Source organism: Gorilla gorilla, chromosome X (assembly GCF_029281585.2).
Source record: "Gorilla gorilla gorilla isolate KB3781 chromosome X, NHGRI_mGorGor1-v2.1_pri, whole genome shotgun sequence".
NCBI classification, from domain to species: domain Eukaryota; kingdom Metazoa; phylum Chordata; class Mammalia; order Primates; family Hominidae; genus Gorilla; species Gorilla gorilla.
Window position 1 is genome coordinate 43,105,005 of NC_073247.2, and position 22,516 is coordinate 43,127,520.

General features: G+C 36.5%; 1 protein-coding gene across 8 annotated transcripts in view; it reads right to left on the bottom strand.

The window, feature by feature from the left end:
• The window catches only part of DMD (dystrophin), a 2,091,067-nt gene that overhangs the window by 1,456,811 nt on the left and 611,740 nt on the right, over nt 1–22,516 (bottom strand). For all 8 annotated transcript variants that reach the window (XM_055376532.2, XM_055376533.2, XM_055376528.2 and 5 more), the window contains exon 13: nt 17,893–18,012. In XM_055376532.2, coding sequence (XP_055232507.1) covers nt 17,893–18,012 — 120 coding nt within the window. The remainder of the gene's footprint in view (nt 1–17,892; nt 18,013–22,516) is intronic.

Consider the following 22,516-nt stretch of genomic DNA (forward strand, 5'->3'; position numbering starts at 1 on the left):
TGGAATCACTCAAAGGTGCTGGTTCCTATCATGAATGGCTATAACAAAATTGTTAGAAAAGTGTAAGAAATTGGATAAAATGGGGCTAATACATGTATTTTTTAAAGAACCACTGTATTAGGATTAGAAACCTCTTCTCTAGAGAAAAAAAAATATGTAACTTCAACTCTGTTTCTCTGAGTTTCTATTTACGTATAGGAATTCCTTGAGCTTTTAGCAATAATGCATATTTTTATAGAGCTAAACATTAAACACATAAATGTAAAACCAATGAATTATAAAGTCTCACAAAATGGTAAAAGAAGTTAATTTTTATTTATGTTCTCATTTTGTCTCAGCAGTAAGTGAAGCTAAAGGTCAGCTCACTTCGTCTAACATTTTCATGGACTAAATCACAACTCCATTATCGTCCATGCTCAGATCCACAACGGGGAGGATTTTTTCCTCCCATTTAATTCACATGCCATATTGTTGTACGTGCCAAGGACATTTCTCATCTGAATTCCTTTGTTTGGTTGAGTTGCTATTTCAATTCAAAAGTGAAAAATGGCTACTAAAAGAACATTTGGATAAAGGTAACTGAGGAAAATTTGACAAGCCTGGGAGGTAAATCTTAAATATGGTGACCCTTGAATTTATTGGAGCCAGGGATAGAATATGAAACCTAAACTGTGCCCATCAGTATTGGCATTAAGAGATAGAGTGTTCCCAGGCGTATATCCACTAAGGCGGAAACACTTATGTGCCATGGACCACACGATGCATCAGCAACGGGGCTTTATGAAAGAGGGAGGCAGAAAACAACCCATCTTATTTTATTGCAGGTTAAGACCCTATAATACACTTCTCTGCTAAATGAATTTTATGTGTAATGAGCCCTCTGAAAATCACTTATTTCTTGATTTTTCTCTTACTTTATCAACAACTATGCAGTTAAAAAGTATAAGCAACTTAATCTTACTGATGTTGAAATGGAAATCACATCAAAAACCATTGAAAAAAACAAAAATCCATTTGAGGCAGAAATGTGGTAGAGTCCTACTGAATAGTGTTTAGCCAAGGGTATGGCTTGGTTCTCAGTTTTACACATTTCTACAAACTTAACTGAAGCACCATACTATAAAATGGTGTACCTTATATCTTCACTGTCTAACATATGGTACAGGGCGGATAAACCTATTTTGATGAGTTATGAAACAACTACTGGAAGTTTTTTCAAAAGTATAATTCTTACTTCTATTTAAATGATCCTGTAATAATCTCCTGTCTGAACTCAAGGAATTTTTAGCTGTCACTTCCAAAGGGGCAGGTTACAGATGAGGAAACTGACAGATAGGCTAAGTAACTTGTCTGAGGTCACAGAAGGCACAGTACTGAGTGTCTGGGATTTGACCTCAGATCCATTTGGCTACAAGTTCATGCTCGTTCATAATGGTATTCAGTCAGTAGGGCATTCATTATAAAAGATATGCCTTCTAATTTGTGCTACACAACCTACAGTGAGATATCCGGATGCCGAATCCCTTTGGAGTCTTTTCATATTTTGTTTTAGCAGAAGTTTGACTACATTTAACATTTAATCTAATCTGCTTCAGAAGGATGTGAAGCTTAATGTTATAATGTGATTCAAAAACATTTGACATTGTAACTCTATATTTGTTTAATCATAAAACGGCAGCAAAACTTGCACTTCCAGATTAAGAACATGTGGCCTTTGCCAGGACTTATTTTTAAAACGTAAATATGACTGATTTGTTCATTAAATTCTGTATTTGCGATTGTGCTGAAAGTGTAGTGAGATTTTAACATGAAGAAGCATGTTCTTCTCTACGCTATTTCAGTCAGTCTCATATATTATTTATTTGTATGAGTATACAAAGTGCTAACGAATAAATCTGGAAAAGCCTTTTGTTGTTGTCACTGCTGTTATTCTTTGCAGGATATTATTTAATGACTTTTTTTTTTGGCAGCTTAATAAACTCTGTACTCTCCAGCTCCCACCAGTCTATTCAATTGGGATACCAGAAAATAAAGAGCAGGAGTCCTAAGGAGCATTCCAGCGTAACAGTGTTCCTTCCAGCATTCATCACATTCCCAGGCATTCCTTGGTAGCTTGAGGTTTCCTCTTCCTTATCATTTTATACCTCGCAGACTCTGAGCTCCTTGAGGTGGGCTCCTTACCTTTGAGGTTAATGTCTTGCACAAATATCCCAAAGCTGAATACTACTACTGTAGTTATCAATAGGTGGCTTTCCCCCCCAACTTTTGTCTTAGAATCATCTTTTTTGGATCTTTGAATCTGCTAATCATTACATAAAGTATAAACTTCCTGCATTCTCACTTCAGTTCTACTGTTGCCCAACATTGTAACATCTGTGAACAAACTGAATCTTGCTGTGCTTTAGTTTTCTCACCAATGAAATAGAGATAATAATACAGACTCTCCTAGACAGGTAACTGCTAGGGTCAGATAGATCAATAAATGTGAAAGTGCTCTTAAATCTGTGATGAATTATTGAGATGCTTGTGATAGTAAGGATTTAGAGCTCAGTCGATAAAAAAATCAGCCTTTATTCCAGATGTGATAAATCTGGAGCATGATAGAATTTTAATATAGAACACAGTGAAACATTTTACAAGGACAATAAATGATAAATTTTTTGCCTTTTTTTCTATACTTGATAAAGCTTATGTTTTATACAAGAGTTGAAAATTTTTACCTTTACATTTTTAAACACCAGGGCCATATTCCAATAGGTATCCTTTTTTTCTTTTTCTTTTTTTGAGACAGAGTCTTTCTCTGTCCCCTAGGCTGGAGAGCAGTGGCGCGATCTCGGCTCACTGCAACCTCCACCTCCCAAGTTCAAGGGATTCTTGTGCCTCAGTTTCCCAAGTAGCTGGGATTACAGGTGTGAGACACCACACCTGGCTCTTTTTTGTATTTTAGTAGAGATGGGGTTTCACCATGTTGGCTGGTCTCATCTCAAACTCCAGACCTCAAGCGATCTGCCCGCCTCGGCCTCCCAAAGTGCTGGGATTGCAGGCGTGAGCCACTGAGCACGGGCTCCAATAGGTATCTTATTTGAAAGCAAGTGCATAGAAGATAAATATCCCTCTATGTCTCATGCCAACTCTTGACATCACAACTTTTCATCCACAAGAAATCACAAATTCTAACGTACATACCTAATAAAATGCATAAGATAATGTAGGTGTAAGAGAATAGGTAGTAATGGGGACTGTGGCTAAATGAAGAGCCTGTGCTAGAGAAAACAGGGCAACTTGACTCCTGCTCTGGTTACTATGTAGAAAAACAGACTAAGGATCATCAGATCATTTGCTTTCTCTAGAGAGGTTAGAAATTCTTAGTTCATGTCACATTTTTTTCAATTTCAAACAATGGTAGCTAATAAACTACTATTAAATACCATAGGGACTAAATAGAACTTTATCTGAATACATCTGTAATTTTAGATGCAATAGACCAATTCCTAGAAAGACACAAATGATTCGAGCTGACTCCAAAATGGAAAATCTGGAAAAATGTAATTTTGAAATTCCAATTAAAAATGGACATTTTTATGTGTATTAAATACGTAAAAATTTAATTTAAAAATTTCCCATTTGCAAACTCCAGTTATGAAGCAAGTTACCAAGCCTGCATAATCAGGTACTTAAACCTAGCAAGCATATTACAAGAAAGGAAAATGACAGGCCAATCACTTTCATGGACATAAAGGAAAAACTATGAATCAAAGAAAATCTAGCAATACACAAAAAAGATTATACGTCTTATCCAGGTTTAGTTTATTACAGGAAGAAAGGCTTTTTTAGCATTACAAAACTAAGTAATGTGATTTGACATATAGCAGAATAAAGAAGAAAAATATGACCATCTCAAATGATTCTGGAAAAATATACGATAAAATTTGGCATCCGGTAATGATAAAACCTCTTAGAATATTAAGAACAGAAGGTATCTACAACAAACCTACAGGAAAGATCATACTTAATGATTATTTATTAAAGGTCTTCCCTCTGAGACTTAAAATGAGAAATAAATATCCACAATATTCCCATTGCACTAGAGTATTTATACAGTACAATATGTCAGGGAAAATTAGTGACATGAAAAATAATCGGGAAGGGAGAAAGAAAACTGTCATTACTCAAAAACAACCTATATATGTACATCTGAATAATACTATAGATAATGTATTCAAATTATTAAGTAAATGTAGCATGGTCCCTGGATACAAGACCAAGAAAAAAAATCAACTGTATTTCTTTATATCAGCACAAATAGAAAATGAAATTTCAAAAATATATTCATAACAGCAAAAATATAAAAAACCTAGAAATAAATCTCAGAGAAAGTTTAAGAGCCTTTACTTTAAAAACTATAAAACATTATTGAGAGAAAATAAAGACCTAACTAAATGAAAGGCTATTCTATATTCATGGATTGAAAGACTTTATATAATAAAAATGTTGATTCTGTACAAGTTGATCCAGAGAATAGATGAAATCCAATTAAAACCACAGCAGATTCTTTTTGGGGGAGGGGTTCACAAGCTGTTCTTAAAATTCATATGGAGATCGAAATGGCCAAAAGCAGTCAAGATAATCTTTAAAAAGGAAGAAAATAAAATGGCTTTTAGTGACCAACTGACCAAAACAAACTTAATGTAACTAAACTCTAGACAGGCTTTTATTTGACTGTAGGCTCCTGACCTCTCTTTTCTTAGAGCACTTACTTAAGGGAAACTTGCAACCATAAACATATTCTCTGCCTCTTCGAGATGTAAATCTTCTACAATCCGGGAATATCTTTCTCAAGGACCTAGGAGCCATCTCTTTGAAATGTAATTGTTAATGATAGCACACCTATCTCCCAGTCTCTGTGGGACCGTAGGAGCCTAACTTCATTAAGTGCCAATTAACAATCACAGATTGCCTAATCACCATCCTAACCCCCTAATATCTTCCAGTATTTTTCTACTAGCTCTCCTCAGTGCTTAAATTCTCTCCTGTCTTTGTTTCAGTAGAAATGATTTCCATCTCTCTCTCCTATGGCAATAGTCTTGATCCATATTTCAGTAGTCTTGAATAAAGTCTTTCTTGCCTGTTTGTCTGGTGCAATTTTTCTTTTACAATATTACCAGATACAGGCTGGGCCTGGTATCTCACGCCTGTAATCCCAAAACTTTGGCAGGCCGAGGCTGGCAGATCACCTGAGGTCAGGAGTTCAAGACCAGCCTGACCAACATGGTGAAACCCTGTCTCTACTCAAAATACACAAAAAAATTCGCCGGGCATGATGGTTGGCACCTGTAAACCCAGCTATTCAGGAGGTTGAGGCAGAAGAATTGCTTGAACCAGGGAGGCAGATGTTGCATTGAGCTGAGATCTTGCCACTGCACTCCAGCCTGGGCAGAAACAGCGAAACTCCATCTCAAAAAAATAATATTACCACATATTAAAATTTGTCATAATGCTATAGTAATTAAAACAATGTGGTATTAGCATGAGGATAGGCAAGTAGAGAAATAAAACTGATTAGAGTCCGTAAACTGATCCATGCATGTATAGGCATTTTATTTCTAATATTTTCGTCAAAGATGACACCACAGAATATTGAGGAAAGGATGGTCTTATTGAAAATCTTTGCAATAAGACCATCCTTTCCTCAATATTCTACAGTGCCAACTTGTTGTTTCAGTTGGATCTATATGGGAAAAAATGGACATTCATCCCTTGCTCATACCTGTAATAATAGGTGGATTGTAATACGGAAGGTAAAACAAACAGTTCCTATATAGCAACCCAGGACCATAGCTTCAGAATTGTAAAGTAGAGAGTTTTATTTTTAAACTGAGGACAAAAGTACACTAAACATAACAAAAAATATTGAAGTGAACTATGTTCAATTTAAACTTCTGTTTATGAAGAGATATATCATTACGGAGTGAAAAGGCAAGGTACCCATTCAAAAAGAAAAATGTAATATAAACAACAACAAAGAATATCCAGAATATATATATTTTAAACTAAAATAAATCACTAAGAGAAATATAGAAAATCCAGTAGAAAAACAGGCATTTCACAGAAGAGTTCATTTAAATGGCCAATAACAACTGAAATAGTATTCAGCCTCACTGGTCATCAGTATATACAAATGAAAAATGAGAGATGACATTATAAAGTCACCAGAAAGGCTCAAATTAAAAAGTTTAACAAACAAGTATTCAAGAAGATATGAAGCAGTTTGTACTTTCATTTACTACTGGTGAGAATATGAATTTATACAACTTTGGAAAACCCTTTGTTAATATCTTGAAAGCTAAATATGCATATACCCAATGATTAAGAAATTCTATTCTTAGGTAAATACCTAATACAAAAGTTTACATATATACACAAAAATATACGTACAATTTATGTTCATAGATGAATTATTTGTAATGCTTCCGAACTGGAAACAACTCCAGTTTTCTGAACGGAATATGTAAAATGTGGTATATTCATACAAAGTAATTCTATCCAGCAATGAAAATTAATAAAGTAATGCTATATGCAACATAGTGAATCTCACAAATATAGTATCCAGTGAAAAAAGCCAGTTAAAAAACTGCATATATAAAAGTTTCATTTACATCAAGTTAAAAATATAGCAAGACTAACCTGCAACATTATAACTCAAGATACATATTACCTTTGAGGAGGTGGGAAGAGTTTATGATACCATAGGGCTTGATGGAGGTTTCCTGGTTGCTGGTAACATACTATCTTTTTCCGGATGTGGAATCATGGTATGTTACTTCAGTAATAAGTCTTTAAGCTATAATTATAAATTATGTACTTTGCTTGATACTTCAATTTAAAAAGTACCATAAAAAGTTTGCATTTTTTTTTCAGAACCATCAACAGATAAACAGATAACAGGTTATATATACATAATGCAATGCTATTTGGCCATAAAAAGGAATGAAATATAACTATTTGCAACAACATAAATGGAACTGGAGGTCATTATGTTAAATAAGCAGGCACAGAAAGACAAATACCACATGTTCTCATTCACATGTGGGAGCTAAAAAATTTGATCTCATAGAGCTAGAGATTAGAATGATAGATACTGGAGACTGGGAAGGGTGTGTGGATGGAATGAAGAGAGGTTGTTTAATGGGTACATACGCTTAGATAGAAGGAATAAGTTCTAATGTTCGAAAGCAGAGTAGGAAGACTATATAATTATATACAACAGTGTATATTTCAAAATAACTAGTAGACAGGATTTGAAATGTTCCCAACACATAGAAATAATAAATACCTCAGGGTATTTGGGGTATCTATCACCTCAGGTATTTATAATTTATACATTCCGTGCATATAACAAAATATCACATGTACTATATAACTATGTACAAATATTATGTATCAGTAAACTTAAAAATTTTTTATCCATGTATTAACACTTGCATTCATAAAGAATATTATCGGCCGGGTGGCCGGGCGTGGTGGCTCACACCTGTAATCCCAGCACCTTGGGAGGCCAAGGCTGGCGGATCACGAGGTCAGGAGATCAAGATCATCCTGGCTAACACAGTGAAATCCATCTCTACAGAAAATACAAAAAATTAGCCCGGCGTGGTGGCATGCGCCTGTAGTCCCAGCTACTCGGGAGGCTGAGGTAGGAGAATGGCATGAACCCGGGAGGCAGAGCTTACAGAGAGCCGAGATCGCGCCACTGCACTCCAGCCTGGGTGACAGAGCGGGACTCCGTCTCAAAAAAAAAAAAAAAAAAAAAAAAAAGAATATTATTGTTCCAGCATACTTGCTTATATTTCTCCTGTAATTTTGTATGGTGGGTATTATGATCACTGTTATCTTTGAGTTTCATTTGATAATTTTTATCATGAGAGAATTTATTGTTCAACTCATAAATTATAAAGTCAGAATAGAAAACAGATTGAGTAATCCAGACTTTGTGTTCTTTCAAATCTACGTAACACCCTATTGGCCAAATGTATTACAACAGACCGTGTAATAACATAAATTGAAATCTAGCATTAACTGTATACTTACAGCACATTGGCTTTGGATGTTCAAATTTCATTAGAATATTCAACATTTATTTATACTTGATACAATGTGCAGTCGAAAAAACAATGCACATATCAAAGCTGTTCAAAACATACTCAAAAGTTTTCTAATAACTGAATCATGTGCCATTTTATATTTAAGTAAATAAAATTAAAAATCCAGTTCCTCAAGCATACCAGTCACAATTCAGTTGCTCAAAATAGCCAAAGGTGTATAGCAACTTCCTTAATGAACAGTGTTGTTCTAGAAAAGAAAAAAAATTTATATACTAATGCAATCGAGTGTGACAGGTGTTAATATATATATACTGCTTATATAAACTATATATATATAAACCATTCTCTTCTAGAACAGTGTTGTTCTAGAAGAGAAAAATATTTATGTACTAATGCAATTGAGTGTGACACGTGCTAAAATAAATAAATATATGTTTATATTATATATATTTGTACTTGTAAACTTAACTCATTCATGCAAATGCTATATATATTGATATATATATGAATACATATTGCATTTTATACAGATAGATAGTATTTACATGAATGAGTTAAATTTACAGGTACAAATACATTACTGTGTTAAATAGGTTTCTGTATTCCCCCTTTGCTGACTAGTAAACCAAAACTGAAAAAAATCACATAATTTTCTCAAGGCCACATAGCAATTTTCTACTACGAATTTGAGAGATTATGAGAAATCTCAGGTTGAGTTATCACATATCTGAATACCAGTGTCAGCCTTGCCACCTGCAAGCTATATGAACTTGGATTTAACTTCGTTATGCATTGGCTTTCTCATTTGTGATATAGGGTCGGCATTACATACAAAGCATGTAAAACTCCTGAAAAATAACAAGCAAGCTAATAATTATACTTATTGCTTCATGGGCAACAAATGTTGATGCTTAGCTTTGTGGATTATTTCCATCACATTTAAAGGTTTTTTTTAAATGTATTTAATTCACCAAATATAAAATTAGGAACTAGAGTGAAACATCAAAATGTTTCAACCATATTCCTCTTCATAAATAACTTCTATTTCTTAATTTGAAAGGGTCTAACATTCTATAAAATTTTCTTTCTCATACTATCCCGAAGATATGTACCATAAAAATTTCAGTTACCTAACTGACATTTAGGTGATGAGAGAAAAATCTGACTTTATCGTCTTTCTGAACAACTACCTTTCACAGTATAGCATTTTCTTTCCAAGTGGCTTTGTTATTTTAACATTCTCTTTGTAACTGAGATATAGCACATTCCCTTTGTAACCTGTGTGATACTCATGTTTCACAAGTTAAAACTATTAACGACACTAACAACAATGTCCAAAGAGATGTTACCATTAAATGTCTGTCATTCTTATTGTCTACTTATCCAGATTTATCCCCTTTAAAAATTATCATTGTTGGTCAAAATAATTGGCAGAATGAAGTGTTTGACTTCTTTATATTTTGCCATTATATTCAGATTGTTTTTTCTTACCAAAGTAATTTTGAGAATCACGCTTTTTAAAGCTGAAGTTCTCTACAGAATGAGGGAGAATTATGCTTCTACTAGATAAGATTGGGCAGTATTTCCTTTTATTTTCTTGCACTCCACCTGTATTGGAAGGGACATTGGAGGTTATCAAGTCTAACTTCCCACTCAGTATGTCACCTCTTTTAAAACATACTTGAACATGAGATTCCAGTTTGTGTTAAATATTACTAATGAAGAACAGCTCACCACTTTCCACAACTCTTATCGCATTGTAAGAATGCTCTGGGCTGATGATGATAATAATAGTAACTAATATTATTATTGCTAACTATATTTCAGTGATTTTTAAATGCTTTAGCTTCTCAACTACCCTTTTACCCTTTACAGATATCTGATAATGTAGGTTCTAATACAATCTTCATATTAAAGATGGGGAAACTAAAGCCAAGGATGGTTAAGTGACTTGCCCAAAGATATACTGTAGGTAAGGAACAGAGCAGGAAGGGTCTATTTCTAGAGTTTCTCCTCTTAATTACCTTACAACAAAAAGCTCTCCCTTTTAAGTCAAAAATTCTTTCTTGGAATTATATCCAACCAGCTGTTCATAGGTTCATTCAGTTATCTCACAAGAATTACTGATTACTTGTATCTGACAATGCAGGCAAGAATGTGTAAAACACATCTCATGTAATTTAGATTTTAATAAAAGAGTAAAGCACATTAATGTTAACTGCAAAAGTATATGATCGGTGCCCAAACGGACATAATTAGGGTACAGACATGGCACAAAGAGGGAGTAGTCATCACTAGGTAGAGTGGCCAATTTCATGGAGGAAAACTTGAAATGAGTTTTCTATACATAGATGAAATTATCAAAGCAGATCTTATGAAGCAGAGTCGTCTGTTTAAACCCGGTTGTATGTGCAAAGAGGTGGTAACATACAGGGTATCAGAAACAGCTTGTATGAATCAATGTAGGTTGAGGGACATAAAGCAGATAACATGAGACAAGTCTAGAGAGACAGGTAGGAGTCAGGTAATCAAATACCTTGTAGGCCAAAGTATCAGAATCTGGAAAGTGACTCAGGATTTTAAGCAAAGGAGAACGATTAAACAGGCTCTTGGGAACCCACACTGACTTCAATGTGGAGATTGGGTGGAAGAGCGGTAAGACTGAAGGCAAGGACTTTGGGGGCTTATGATATGGCCTATACCTTGAGAAATGTTGACAAGAGCAAAGATGAAATAATAAATACAAGATAAGGTTAAGAAATATTTTGACATTGCATGCAAAGGGCTCATAAGGGAAAGGACAGGGATGAATTTGGGATGACTCTAGGTGTCTGGTACAGGTGTCATGATAAATGCTAGTGCAATAACAAAAATAAGAAATTCAGTAAGGAAAGCAGGTTTAAAGGAAGGCAATGTACAGTGAGTTAAGTTTCATCTTGTTGAGTTTGAAGTGTTGTTTGGACTTCAAGGATATGTTCAGAAGATAATTAGAAGAAAATGGACTCAGGAAAGATCTGGGCAGAAGACATCCAGAGTTCTCAACTTCTGTCTGTTTCTGATATTATGACATTTTGAAAAACCATAGAGAAAGTGCCTTCCTATTTCACCATCACAATAGTGTTCATGTGCCATTTCCCTATGATTAGTTATTTTTTAATTAAATAATCACCCACTCTACAAATATTCTTTACAGGATGCTGCCATCTGAGAAAATCCCGCTAAGATAGAGTACCAATCGTGGGCGTAAAATACTGTGTATTCAAATCAGCATAGAGTATAATTATTAGTTCATGTAATCTAGACACTATATCACAGTCTGTGATTGCATTAACTAAGAATCTGTATCATCCTTAATATCAAGCTTGTTTCAAAGTAAGCATGTGCACTCTATCTCATATGTGCTTATGTTTATGTATATGTATGTATATACATACATATACATATGTACAAAGATGTACGTATGTATATATATACAAACGTAAAGAGATGTATATAAATTTAACTATATACACATTTATACATATATTTTTATATAGACACTATTACATGTATTTTTACACACTTACATTTATATATATTTACATTTATATCTATAGATGGGAAGTCAGACCCTTTTTATCTCAAACTAATTCAATTGATTTATACTACTAGCATTTTTAAAAAGCAGCAACATTTCGAACTATAAACATGAGTTTTCTGACTTGAAACAATAGGATGTAACATTTGTATATAATATTCTAACTCCTCAGGACATAGCTATAAACCTTCTAAGTTAATATGGGAGCAGAAATATTCCATTAACCACTCCTACAGGGGCACACTTTACACAGAGCCCCAGCTAAATCCTCAAATGGCTTCCTTCCCCAGAATTTTCCAACACTGTAGGTTGAATAAAGGTGTATAATCATTTTCAGTCCAATGCTCTAGCACGTAAGTCAGATACTAGAAAGGAATATATTAAAACACAGACTCACCCACGAACACTCATAGAGAAAGATAGACTCACCTTACCAATAAACAGTATCACGCAGAGGCTTTGCTAAAACCTTTACGAAAGTCAAAATACCTCATATTCATTCCATTCCATTGGATCAGCCAATTTAATAAGTCTAACAAAATAATTTGTCTTAATACTACCACAAAGTATTTCTACAAATAGTTTAACGTCATCTGATATAAAGTTGGTTTACATGACTCAATTTTAGCGAATGTAGCTTAGTTCTTAGAAAACTATCTCATTTGCAAAAATTATTCCTTCAGGCAATAAATATGTTTATTAACTGCATGAGATAAGTGAGAAACCATACCAGTGAGCACGGCCTCATGTTTAATAATCTGATCCAAAATTGTGTTTTCCAGGTTTTCCTTCTTGAAAATAGAATACTTGTTGTGACGGTTAATATTATGTGTCAACTTCACGGAATTGAGGGATGCCTAGATCGCTGATGAAGTATTGTTTCTTCCGGGTGTGTCTGTGAGAGTGTAGCCAAAGAAGGCTGACATGTGGACCAGTGGACTGGGAGAGGAAGACCCACCCTCAATGTAGGTGGGCACCACCCAATCAGCTGCCAGTTAGACTAGAACAAAGCCAGGAGAAGAGGGATAAAGTAGCTTGCTTGGTAAGTTTACTCACTCTCTTCCTGTGCCCTGCAGGGCAGGTGGCTTCCTCTCCTCCTGCCCTCGGACATCAGACTCCAGGACTCCAGGTTCTCCAGTCTTTGGACTGGGGGACTTACACCAGTGATTTCCTATGGGCTCTCAGGCCTTTGGCCTCAGACTGAGCGCTGCACTGTCAGCTTCTCTGGTCTTGAGGCTTTTGGACTTGGACTGCACCAGGCTACTAGGTTCTCTCTTCTCCCAGCTTGCAGATGGCGTATCATGGGACTTCACCTTGTAATCATGTGAGCCAATTCTCCATGATAAACTCCTAAATGTATATTTTATATACACATCTATACATCTATCTATCCATCCATCCATCCATCCAGTTGGTTCTGTCCTTCTAGAGAACCTTAATACACTCTGTCTTTATCCATTCTTTATAATTATTTTTATTAGGAAAATCAAAATACGATATGATAGTCTTGCTATGTTGCCCAGGCTAATCTTTGAACTTCTGGGCTCAAGCAATCTTCTCTCCCCAGCCTTCCAAAGTGCTGGGATTACAGGTGTGAGCCACTGTACCTGGCCTCATTCTTTTCATATACTTTTAATTCTCCAAAATATTAGGCAGTAACTTCAATATTAAAGTATTTTAACAAAATAATTCAAATGCCTTTTATATGGCAGAAATTCTCCTGGTTCTATGACCACACAGACCTTCAATACATGTATAGTTGGCGCTCAACTTTTAACTTGTACAGAATAACATATCTAAAAATAGGGATTTAATGGTTTTGCTTTTTCTTTGGAAGACATTTTCATTAGAGCATCTTCTATAAGCTATGGGCTTAACCGTGTTTCTCGTTCTTTCTTTATTAGAAACAGTTATCTCCCAAGAACAAAAGGCTTTCTTTATGGTCTTTTTATAGTCTTTTTTAATGCAAGTTTTTATAAACCACGCTCTCTTGATTTACCATTTATCCATCCTAGAAACTCTACCCACCTCCACCAATCTCCCTTATGATGGCAGCAGCAGCCTGTCTGCAGCGGCCACTGCAAAGATGCCAGCTGCAACAAGGGAGGCGTGGCCAGGGCTGTGCACTTTGTGGAGCCACCTAGGGCCAGGAACAAGCAGGAGCCCTGCTCCCTACTGAGTTGGCAGGGTGGAAGCCCCACACTTCCAGGTGCAGCTGCAGCCACCCAGCCACAGCTCCGGACCTGGGCATTCCTGCACTCTTGGGGGCCTGGGAAACACCCCTGCCTCCACATACTAAGAAGTGCCTGCTCCCACTCCCTGGCATCTCCTCGCTCCCCACACTGGCTCCTGGGAGAACCAAAGGTGCGGCCGAGCCCAGGTGTTGTCGCAACCTGACTGGTTATGTGTGTGCTCAGGACAGTGCTGGCATGCCAGCCCCCTGCTGCCTTGGGTCCCTCTGGACTTTGGGCACTGATGAGCATGGGAGAGAGGCTGAGTGGGGACTGAGGATGGTTCGGTGTGGGCCTGCAGGTACCGCTTGCTATAAACTGCCTAGGCTACATGGATGGCATGTTGATGGTGGCAGAAGGCAGACTGGCTCCTGGGCAGAAAGGGGCAGATGCACGGAGAAACCCCTCCTTCAAGCCAAGAATGGCCTGAAGCCTGGGGGCTGGGCTGCCAGTGCTGGGTGGAGTTTGTGGCCGAGAATGAGAACTTATGGTGCTTTTTCTGGGCCTATCCATGGATGTCCATGGACCAATTCGCATGTACCTCCTCCCTTCCGAGCCCATAAAAATCCCAGACTCAGACAAACTTAGACATTGGGACTACCAGCCACAGGAAGGAGCTACCTACTTTGTGTCTCCTTGACTCTTCAGGATGACCTGCCTGCATAAAGGAGCCACCCACCATGGGTCTCCTCTCTACTCACAGCTGCACACTCCCTGGGACGACCTGCCAGTGGAAAGGAGCTACCCACCATGGTCTCCTGAGAGCTGTTCTCTCGCTCAATGAAGCTCCTCTCCACCTTGCTCACCCTCCAGTTGTCCATGTACCTCATTCTTCCTGGACATGGGACAAGAACTCAGGACTTGCTGAATGGCAGGACAAAAAGAGCTGTAACACAAACAGGGCTAAAACATGCCCCCCACTCACCATGCTATGGGCAATGAGAAAGAGAGAAGAGCTGTGGCCTTTTGCAGAGCCCAGACCTGGGGGCTCCTCAAGCCAGGGTTGTGGCATGCTGTAACACCCTCTTTGGGGCTCTGTGGTTCCTGGTGTCTCTGAGCTTTCAGGTGCCACCGCGTTCCCCTCTCCAGACATTGGGGCCTGCAGCAGAAGCTACTTGTGGTACATCTGGTCCAGCCACAGCCTGACATGGAGCTGCCACCTGTACTGGCGCCTGGAGCCGCCTTCCGCTGCAGCTGGCATGCCTGTCTGTGCACAGTGGCCAGGCCTCATGCTTACTTGCTCACATAACTCTTACTGCTTCGTGCCTGGCTTGCCCTTGGCAGGCATGGGGATCCGGGCCAGTAGTGCAAGCCAAGCACAGCCTGCCAGGCTGAGTGGGTGGAAGGAGCCCAGTGGGCACAAGCAAAACCCAGGCAGAGGTGCTGCTGGCCACAGAGGTTTCTGGCTGGCAAAGTGACACACAAGGATCCCATGACACTTACATGCACACTTTATCATTTTCCTCCAATGCATTATTTAGATCTTAGCTTAAAGAAAACTTTCCTCAGGAATCATCTGTTGCGTTCAAAGTTCAGTCTAAGTCAGAGTAATTTCCTGTCACAAAAGCTTATTTTTTGCCTTTATAAATAAGTTGCATCCATTCTTTAACATTTGCTCACTTTTAAAAATACTTTATTAATGTCTATTTTTATACTGGATTGAATGTACCAACAGCGCAGTTCCCATGCCTACCTGCCTATCATAGTGACCATGGATGACAAAGAATTAGCATTCTACTACAAAGAGGGAGCCTGAGATATAGTCACCATTGTTCCAGGGTTCCAAGGAAGGCAGTAGGCTCTCAAATTACCCATCGCAACCAGGGTAGACGGTGACAAATTCGTTTTTTCACTGTCTTACCTGGTTACCCAACACAATCCCTGGGACATAGTAAGAACATAACAAGTACTTGTTGAAAAAAATTCAAATGGGATGTGGAATGCTTAGAAAGACATGTGGTAATGACCTCTAAAACTGAAGACTATATAAATGACCAATTTTAGTTATAAAATTTAGTTTATAAAAATATTTCTCAATCAAATTAGTTAACTGGCATCACTGCATATGAAACAGACTCTCTAGGCACTGACATCCTGGAAGCCTCTAAAGTTAAGGACAAGGCTCTAATCTGTGGTAACATTGCTGAGGGACAAGCTGAACCTTTGAGAGAGAGAATCTAATTATCGGAGAGTACACTTTTCAGAATATTACAGTTCATAAGCTATGTCATCTTTCAGAATCTCTAAGCATATATTCTGACCTGTCTTTGGTTTTCTTCAAACCTTTTCCAAAGAAGACTCTAAAAGTATTTTAAAGTTAGAGAAATCCTAACATATTATCATAATAGAATTTACAGAATAAATCAATACATGCAGATATATCCTATTGGAAGTATTTTTAGAGTTCTAACTCAGGGTGTTAAGTATGCATCTCTCTTCCTTATTGGACTAAATGGGGACTTCCCTTCCTACTTTCCCCCATCTGTACCTCTTTACCAAAGACAGCTGGCTATCCTTTTTGAGCCTCTGGATGGCATTTCAACAGAATTTTAGTGCAATGGATGAAGGCATTGTGGTGATGTGGGATGCCAGGGCGAAGGAAGACAAGGCGTGAGATGGGCACTCAACACTAATAGGTTTTGAAGAATAAGTTATGGATAGCCAGACTCTGCTCTAACAAAAAGCCTGCTAAGATCCTTCTCTGAGTCCTGATGATTGTTTTTCTTTTAGGGGATCCAAATACCTGTTTCTCTTTCCTGTAATTCTTGTAATTACTTCTACCAGAATCCCTCTCAGTCCAGTATGAAACATATTATAGTCCACAGTCTCTGAAGCTACCCTAGAATTATAATATACCCAGGGTATTTGTGTTAAATTTTTGTTTTTTTATGTTTTTATACTTTATCAATCTTTTAATACTTTATGATTTCTCCTTACTCCTCCTTCTGTACCATCTTCTCATCCTCTTCTTCTTGCGTTTAAAAATTAAACTAGGTAAGACAAGATTATATCACTTGCAAAGAACCTAAGAATCATCTCTGTTTCAAAGTCAAATGGAAGCAGAGCTATTCCAGGACAATTCCAGCCAATAGTTAAATAAAGTATAGAACTCAAGCATGGATTCTTTTGGGACTGAGGGAACGGATGGGATGGAATGAAAGAAAAGTTATAGCAAGGGCTTTCTCTCCACTTGATTCCTTTTAATGCTGCCCTTTTAGATACTAGTCTAGATTATCTTAAAGTCACATGACACTACAGAGCTATATAGAGGCAAAATGAGAACATCAAAAGAGGAAAGAAGATTGAAGAGAAAAGAGGAGGCTGGAAGGCAGTAGCCATTAAAGGGATATGCAATCATGGACAAATGCAGATAGAGTTTAAGCAAATTAGGGATAATCAGTACATTTACCGATATTTAGTAGATGTCTTTGGGCCAAAGAAATAAAGGCAGAAAATAAGGTGAAAATGAAAGCAAGTAGAAAACAAATACAGAAGAGTATAGGCCCACCATACAACGATCTGTGAGTTCTACGGACTGTTTTTCAAGATGCCTTAACCACACAAGCATCACCTTGGATGAATTATATTGGAAAACTATTCACACTGGGTCAGCTAATGATGAAATGGGTGCTTTCAATTGTTATTTCAAATGGAAATACTCCATGCCTTAGAAAAATGTCCGCATTTAAATTTTTTTTAACCAGTAACCTCCCTTCAACCCCTGCTTCTCAGCCTTATTTAATATTAATTGAAATTTTCTGGTAAAGTATTAGACTTTACCCATCTCCAGTTAGTGACTATTGTATCAGTATTATGGAATTCTTTAAATCACAGCACTTTAGCTGATGAGTGTGTGTATATTGTACACATATTGTATTCTAAGTATTTTAATATATAAATTGCATTCTAAATTTTTAAAATACTTTTCAAGTTATAGTTCTTTTAAAGCACATATTTAGTTTACTAAGCAAAATAATCTGACCTTAAGTTGTTCTTCCAAAGCAGCAGTTGCGTGATCTCCACTAGATTCATCAACTACCACCACCATGTGAGTGAGAGAATTGACCCTGACTTGTTCTTGTTCTAGATCTTCTTGAAGCACCTGAAAGATAAAATGTTTTAAAGGAAATTAAAATAATATTCTTACATGTGTGTTGAAATGATTTGCTCTCAAATGGTGAAATTTATTTCTGCTACATCTCATGGAATCCTATTTTTTATTAAACTAAAACCATTCGAAGCCAATTTTCTGCTATGACGCTCAGCAAAATTTATATGTTCTATTGTTAATTTAACTGGAAAGTATATAGAGAAGACAAATGTTAAGAAAGGTACTGCAGGATGTTCTCCTTCTCGTCCCACCCCCTTTCTCCCTTTCAAGGACTTTCTTCCTACAACTATCAGCACTTCTGGCATTTTCAGGCTCTTCTTCTCTACTGAAGTTCTCCATTACCATAAAAATAAACTCTTGATCCAACAAACCGGTCCTGCTACTGTCCTATTATGTGTTCCCCTTAACTGAAAAAAAAAAAAAACAAATGTATCCTATAGTTACTGTGTCTACATATTTATCCTACTATTCACTTTGCCCACTAACCCATTGAAGTATCTTTTGTAAAGGACACCATCAACTTTCATGTTCCTAAATTCAATAACCATTTGTTATAGCGTCTTACTTGACATGTTGATTACTAACCTAATTGGCCACTCCCTCATTCTTGACACCCTGTCTTGATTACCCTCCTACCTATGTGCTACTTTTTTTATTTTTTTTTTCTGTTTTGGAGATGGATTCTCACTGTGTCACCCAGGGTGGAATGCCAATGGCATGATCTCGGCTCACTGCAAACTCCACCTACCGGGTTCAAGGGATTCTCCTGCCTCAGCCTCCTGAGTAGCTGAGATTACAGGTGCACACCACCACGCCCAGCTAATTTTTTGTATTTTCAGTAGAGACGGGATTTCACCACGTTGGCCAGGCTGCTCTCAAACTCCTGACCTCAGGTAATCTACCCACCTCAGCCTCCCAAAGTGCTGAGATTACAGACGTGAGCCACTGTGCCTGGCCTATACGCTACTTTTTAGCTCCTTTACTGGTTTTTTCTCTTCCGCTCAAACTACAAATCAGATGTCAGTCTGATTTATAAAAACCAATAGATTTCTATCATACTAAGAAAGAAAATTTAACTTCTTTACCTGAAATTCTTATGTGATCTAGCACTTGCCTACCTCACCAGTCTCATTGTATACCATTCTCACCCTCACAGTGTTTCAGAATGACTTGCTTTGTCTCTCTTCCAAAAATGTGTCAAGCTGTTCCCTCTACCAGGATTGCTTTTCTTCCAGATGTTTAAATCATTTCTTTATCATTCAGGACTCAATATAAGTGTCACCTACCCAGAGCAGCTTTTCATGAGCAAACTATCCAATGTTGCTCCCTAGTAATTCACCATTTCTGTCATTTTTTTAATCATAGTATTATCACTAATCAATAATTTCTTATATATCAGTTTAGTCCTTTTGTCTCTACTTACTATAATAGGCACTCCACTAGAACAGAGATGCCCTCTGTCCTTCTCACTATGCATTACAAGCAAATAAAGATCAATAAACATTTGTCAGATAAATGGTACCATGTGGGGGTTTGGGTAAAATATGCACAGATGAGTTTGTTCCTTCCTGATTGCACAAAGATTACAATATAGTAGGAAGAATTAGTGATTTTTGGTGTAATCACAATTACACTAACCTCAACAGAAAATAACCACTTGGTCTCAACTGAACCCTGGGATAAAACCAGAATAATTCAAATATTGCCTTTCTAACTTACAAATCTGGCTCTGAAAAAATCATTTCCCCCTATTAAGTGAGGCTGTCACAAAACAGTATTTCCAATCTTTTTAAAAACATGATGTACAATTATTTTGTAATGATGAACAGGGGTAAACACAGGAATAAATTAGGGGTAAACAAAGGAGGCTGCTCTAGAACCAAGGTATGTTGCCTGGGTGCTCCAGATCCCATAAGACCTTACCCTGTTACACTATTTATTATTGGGATTTCTCTGAATAGCTATTTGAGACTTGTAGCCAACTACTTTGCTTCTTAGAACATTTTGTTACATAACACAAGAGTGGAGAAACAAGTTTGGGACATTTCCCGTTTCTTTCTGGCACACGTGCTGTCCCTACTTGCAAAACAAAAGTGCTTAGCACCTATCAGTCTAGCTCTTAGGTATTCAAACTCTATGGCAGGTGGAAGGGAACTTATTAGGATGGCTGAATCACAATCTCAAATGCATGACCATTTTTATCCTAGGCTTCTTATTTTCCAAGCCTCAACATTTTAGAACACTATAAAATCACTTCTTTTTACTTCGTCTCTCTAGATTTTCATACTACATTTTCAAGTGAAGCAATTTAGAATAAAATGACTATGCATCTATTTTGTGTGTGCAATCTATACTGCCTATCATGCCTTTGACATTCCAGAGCTTATAATGGTTAATAAAACTCTTTTTGCCATGAGGCCAAAAATGGAAACATTAAAATTCAGAGTTGTCCTTGACAGTCATGTTGAGTCTGTGTTTTCTGAGTTATATAAGACAGGACTGGGAACATTTTGAATGTGTCAGCCAGGACTGTTTCAAATAATAATTAAAATGATAATTTGGTGGCCAGTGTATCATAAGTTGGTTTTCTGAATTTAGTCAATTCTTTTCTGTCCTTCAATGAGTATATATAATTACATATATTACAAAATAACAAGTAAATAATGCCAGTTTTCATTTTCACATGTAAACCGCTTTTTCACAATTTTAATATATTTTAGTTAAGAAGTGTAAGAAAAACATTGGATCCATGGAATGAATCCAACTCTTATTGAGTCTTTTAAAGGCTATGTGATCAAACGTACTATATTCTCCATTACTTAGTTGTTCTGATTTTGTTTCGTTTATCTATTTGTTTTATAATTGGAAATGGCATTCTTGCCATATTGATCAAGGGTTTATATTTTATGCTTGGCAGAAGTGCTAACGTAAAGTACCACTAAAGCGAGTTGTGAGATGATAGCATTAAAATAAAACACAAGAACCCTCTGGACTTACGGTGAGTACAAGGAAATAAAGGAGTGGGGAAAGGCTCTCTACAGTGACTAAGAACGTTGAAGAGTCCAGAGTGCTGGAGTAGATTTGCATAAGGTACATTTGATTTAATGTTATTTCCAGTATCTCTTCTCCTCTATGACTTTTTAAAATTGTATTTATTCTTTCTCAGCTAATTAGGAATTAAACTAAAAAAGGTTAAACTGAGTTTTTTGAGCACACTAAATAGCTGTGAGACAAAAGCTATGGTAAAACAGTAAGCACGTCTCCTATTTTCTCAGACTTCAAATGCGAAATAAATATTAGTGAATATAACTGTATTAGCTAATCTCCTTAATATCAGCAAAATACAGACTATAAACTATCCAACGTTCAGGGTTTATTTTTACACTGATTCTTACAAGTAGCAGAAACGCCAGACATGAAAAGCTGGAGTTAAAAAGTTCAATTGTTCTGCCAACCTAGGAATCCATGAATAAAGGCCTTGATCATTGGGGTAAAGAATGCCTGCCTGCTTCTCCAGTTGGAAAGAAATGAATTCTCAAGAGTATTTCAAAAAAATAATATGCTAAAGTGTTGTAAGTCTATATTTAATTAAAATTTTAAATACCGACTTCTTATGGATTTCAACTTTTCATAGATGAATTTATACAATGGAGATTTATATTGGATTTGCTAATTAAGCCTGAAATATGAGCCAAATCGTTTCCAAATATAGATGCATCCCTAGAGAAGTACACAAAAATGTTTGTCTGTCAGAAAATAATACCTTCAAATTAAAATATTGTAATATAATATTATTAAAATGTTTTCCTTTATTAAAAGCTTCCAGATTGTACATACACATACACATATATACACACATACTAGGTACTTTATTATGCATTTATTTTCATTATTTTCTTAAAGGAATGCTTTTGTAACACTTACCAGATTTCAAACATCTATCATGTTCCTCGTTAAATTTCATTACCATTATTAGATACAAATGTTACCAATGTTTGTTCTCGAATGTCAAATAATGTATTTTTTTCTCTATGACAAGAGAAAAGGCCAACAGTGAGATTTAACATTAAGAATGCCTAGATTTGACAAACACTTTTTGTTATACCTCTGTGAATAATTGTATTTCTTGGAAATAAGTCTCTAGTTAAAGGGCTTAACAAAATTTGTTACTCCCTTAGTACATGTTCCCAATTTTATTATTTAAACATGACTTTTCTTGTACTTCTTTTAAATGCCATCAGAGATACTGAATTCTTCTGGCTCTTGTCCATGTCAAGTTGGTTTTCAAAAGTGGCTTAGAATAACCACTGGAGAGCCACTTCAGTGGTTATTCTAGACCTATGCTATTTTACCCTTTCTTAGAACACATGTAAAATAATACTTAGGAAATAAAGACATGGAATTATGTAAGGCTAGGGAAATTTTTGATTTGATGTTTAAAGGTGAAGAGCAATAATTAATAGAAAGGCATTATAATAGAAAACAAAAACAAGGT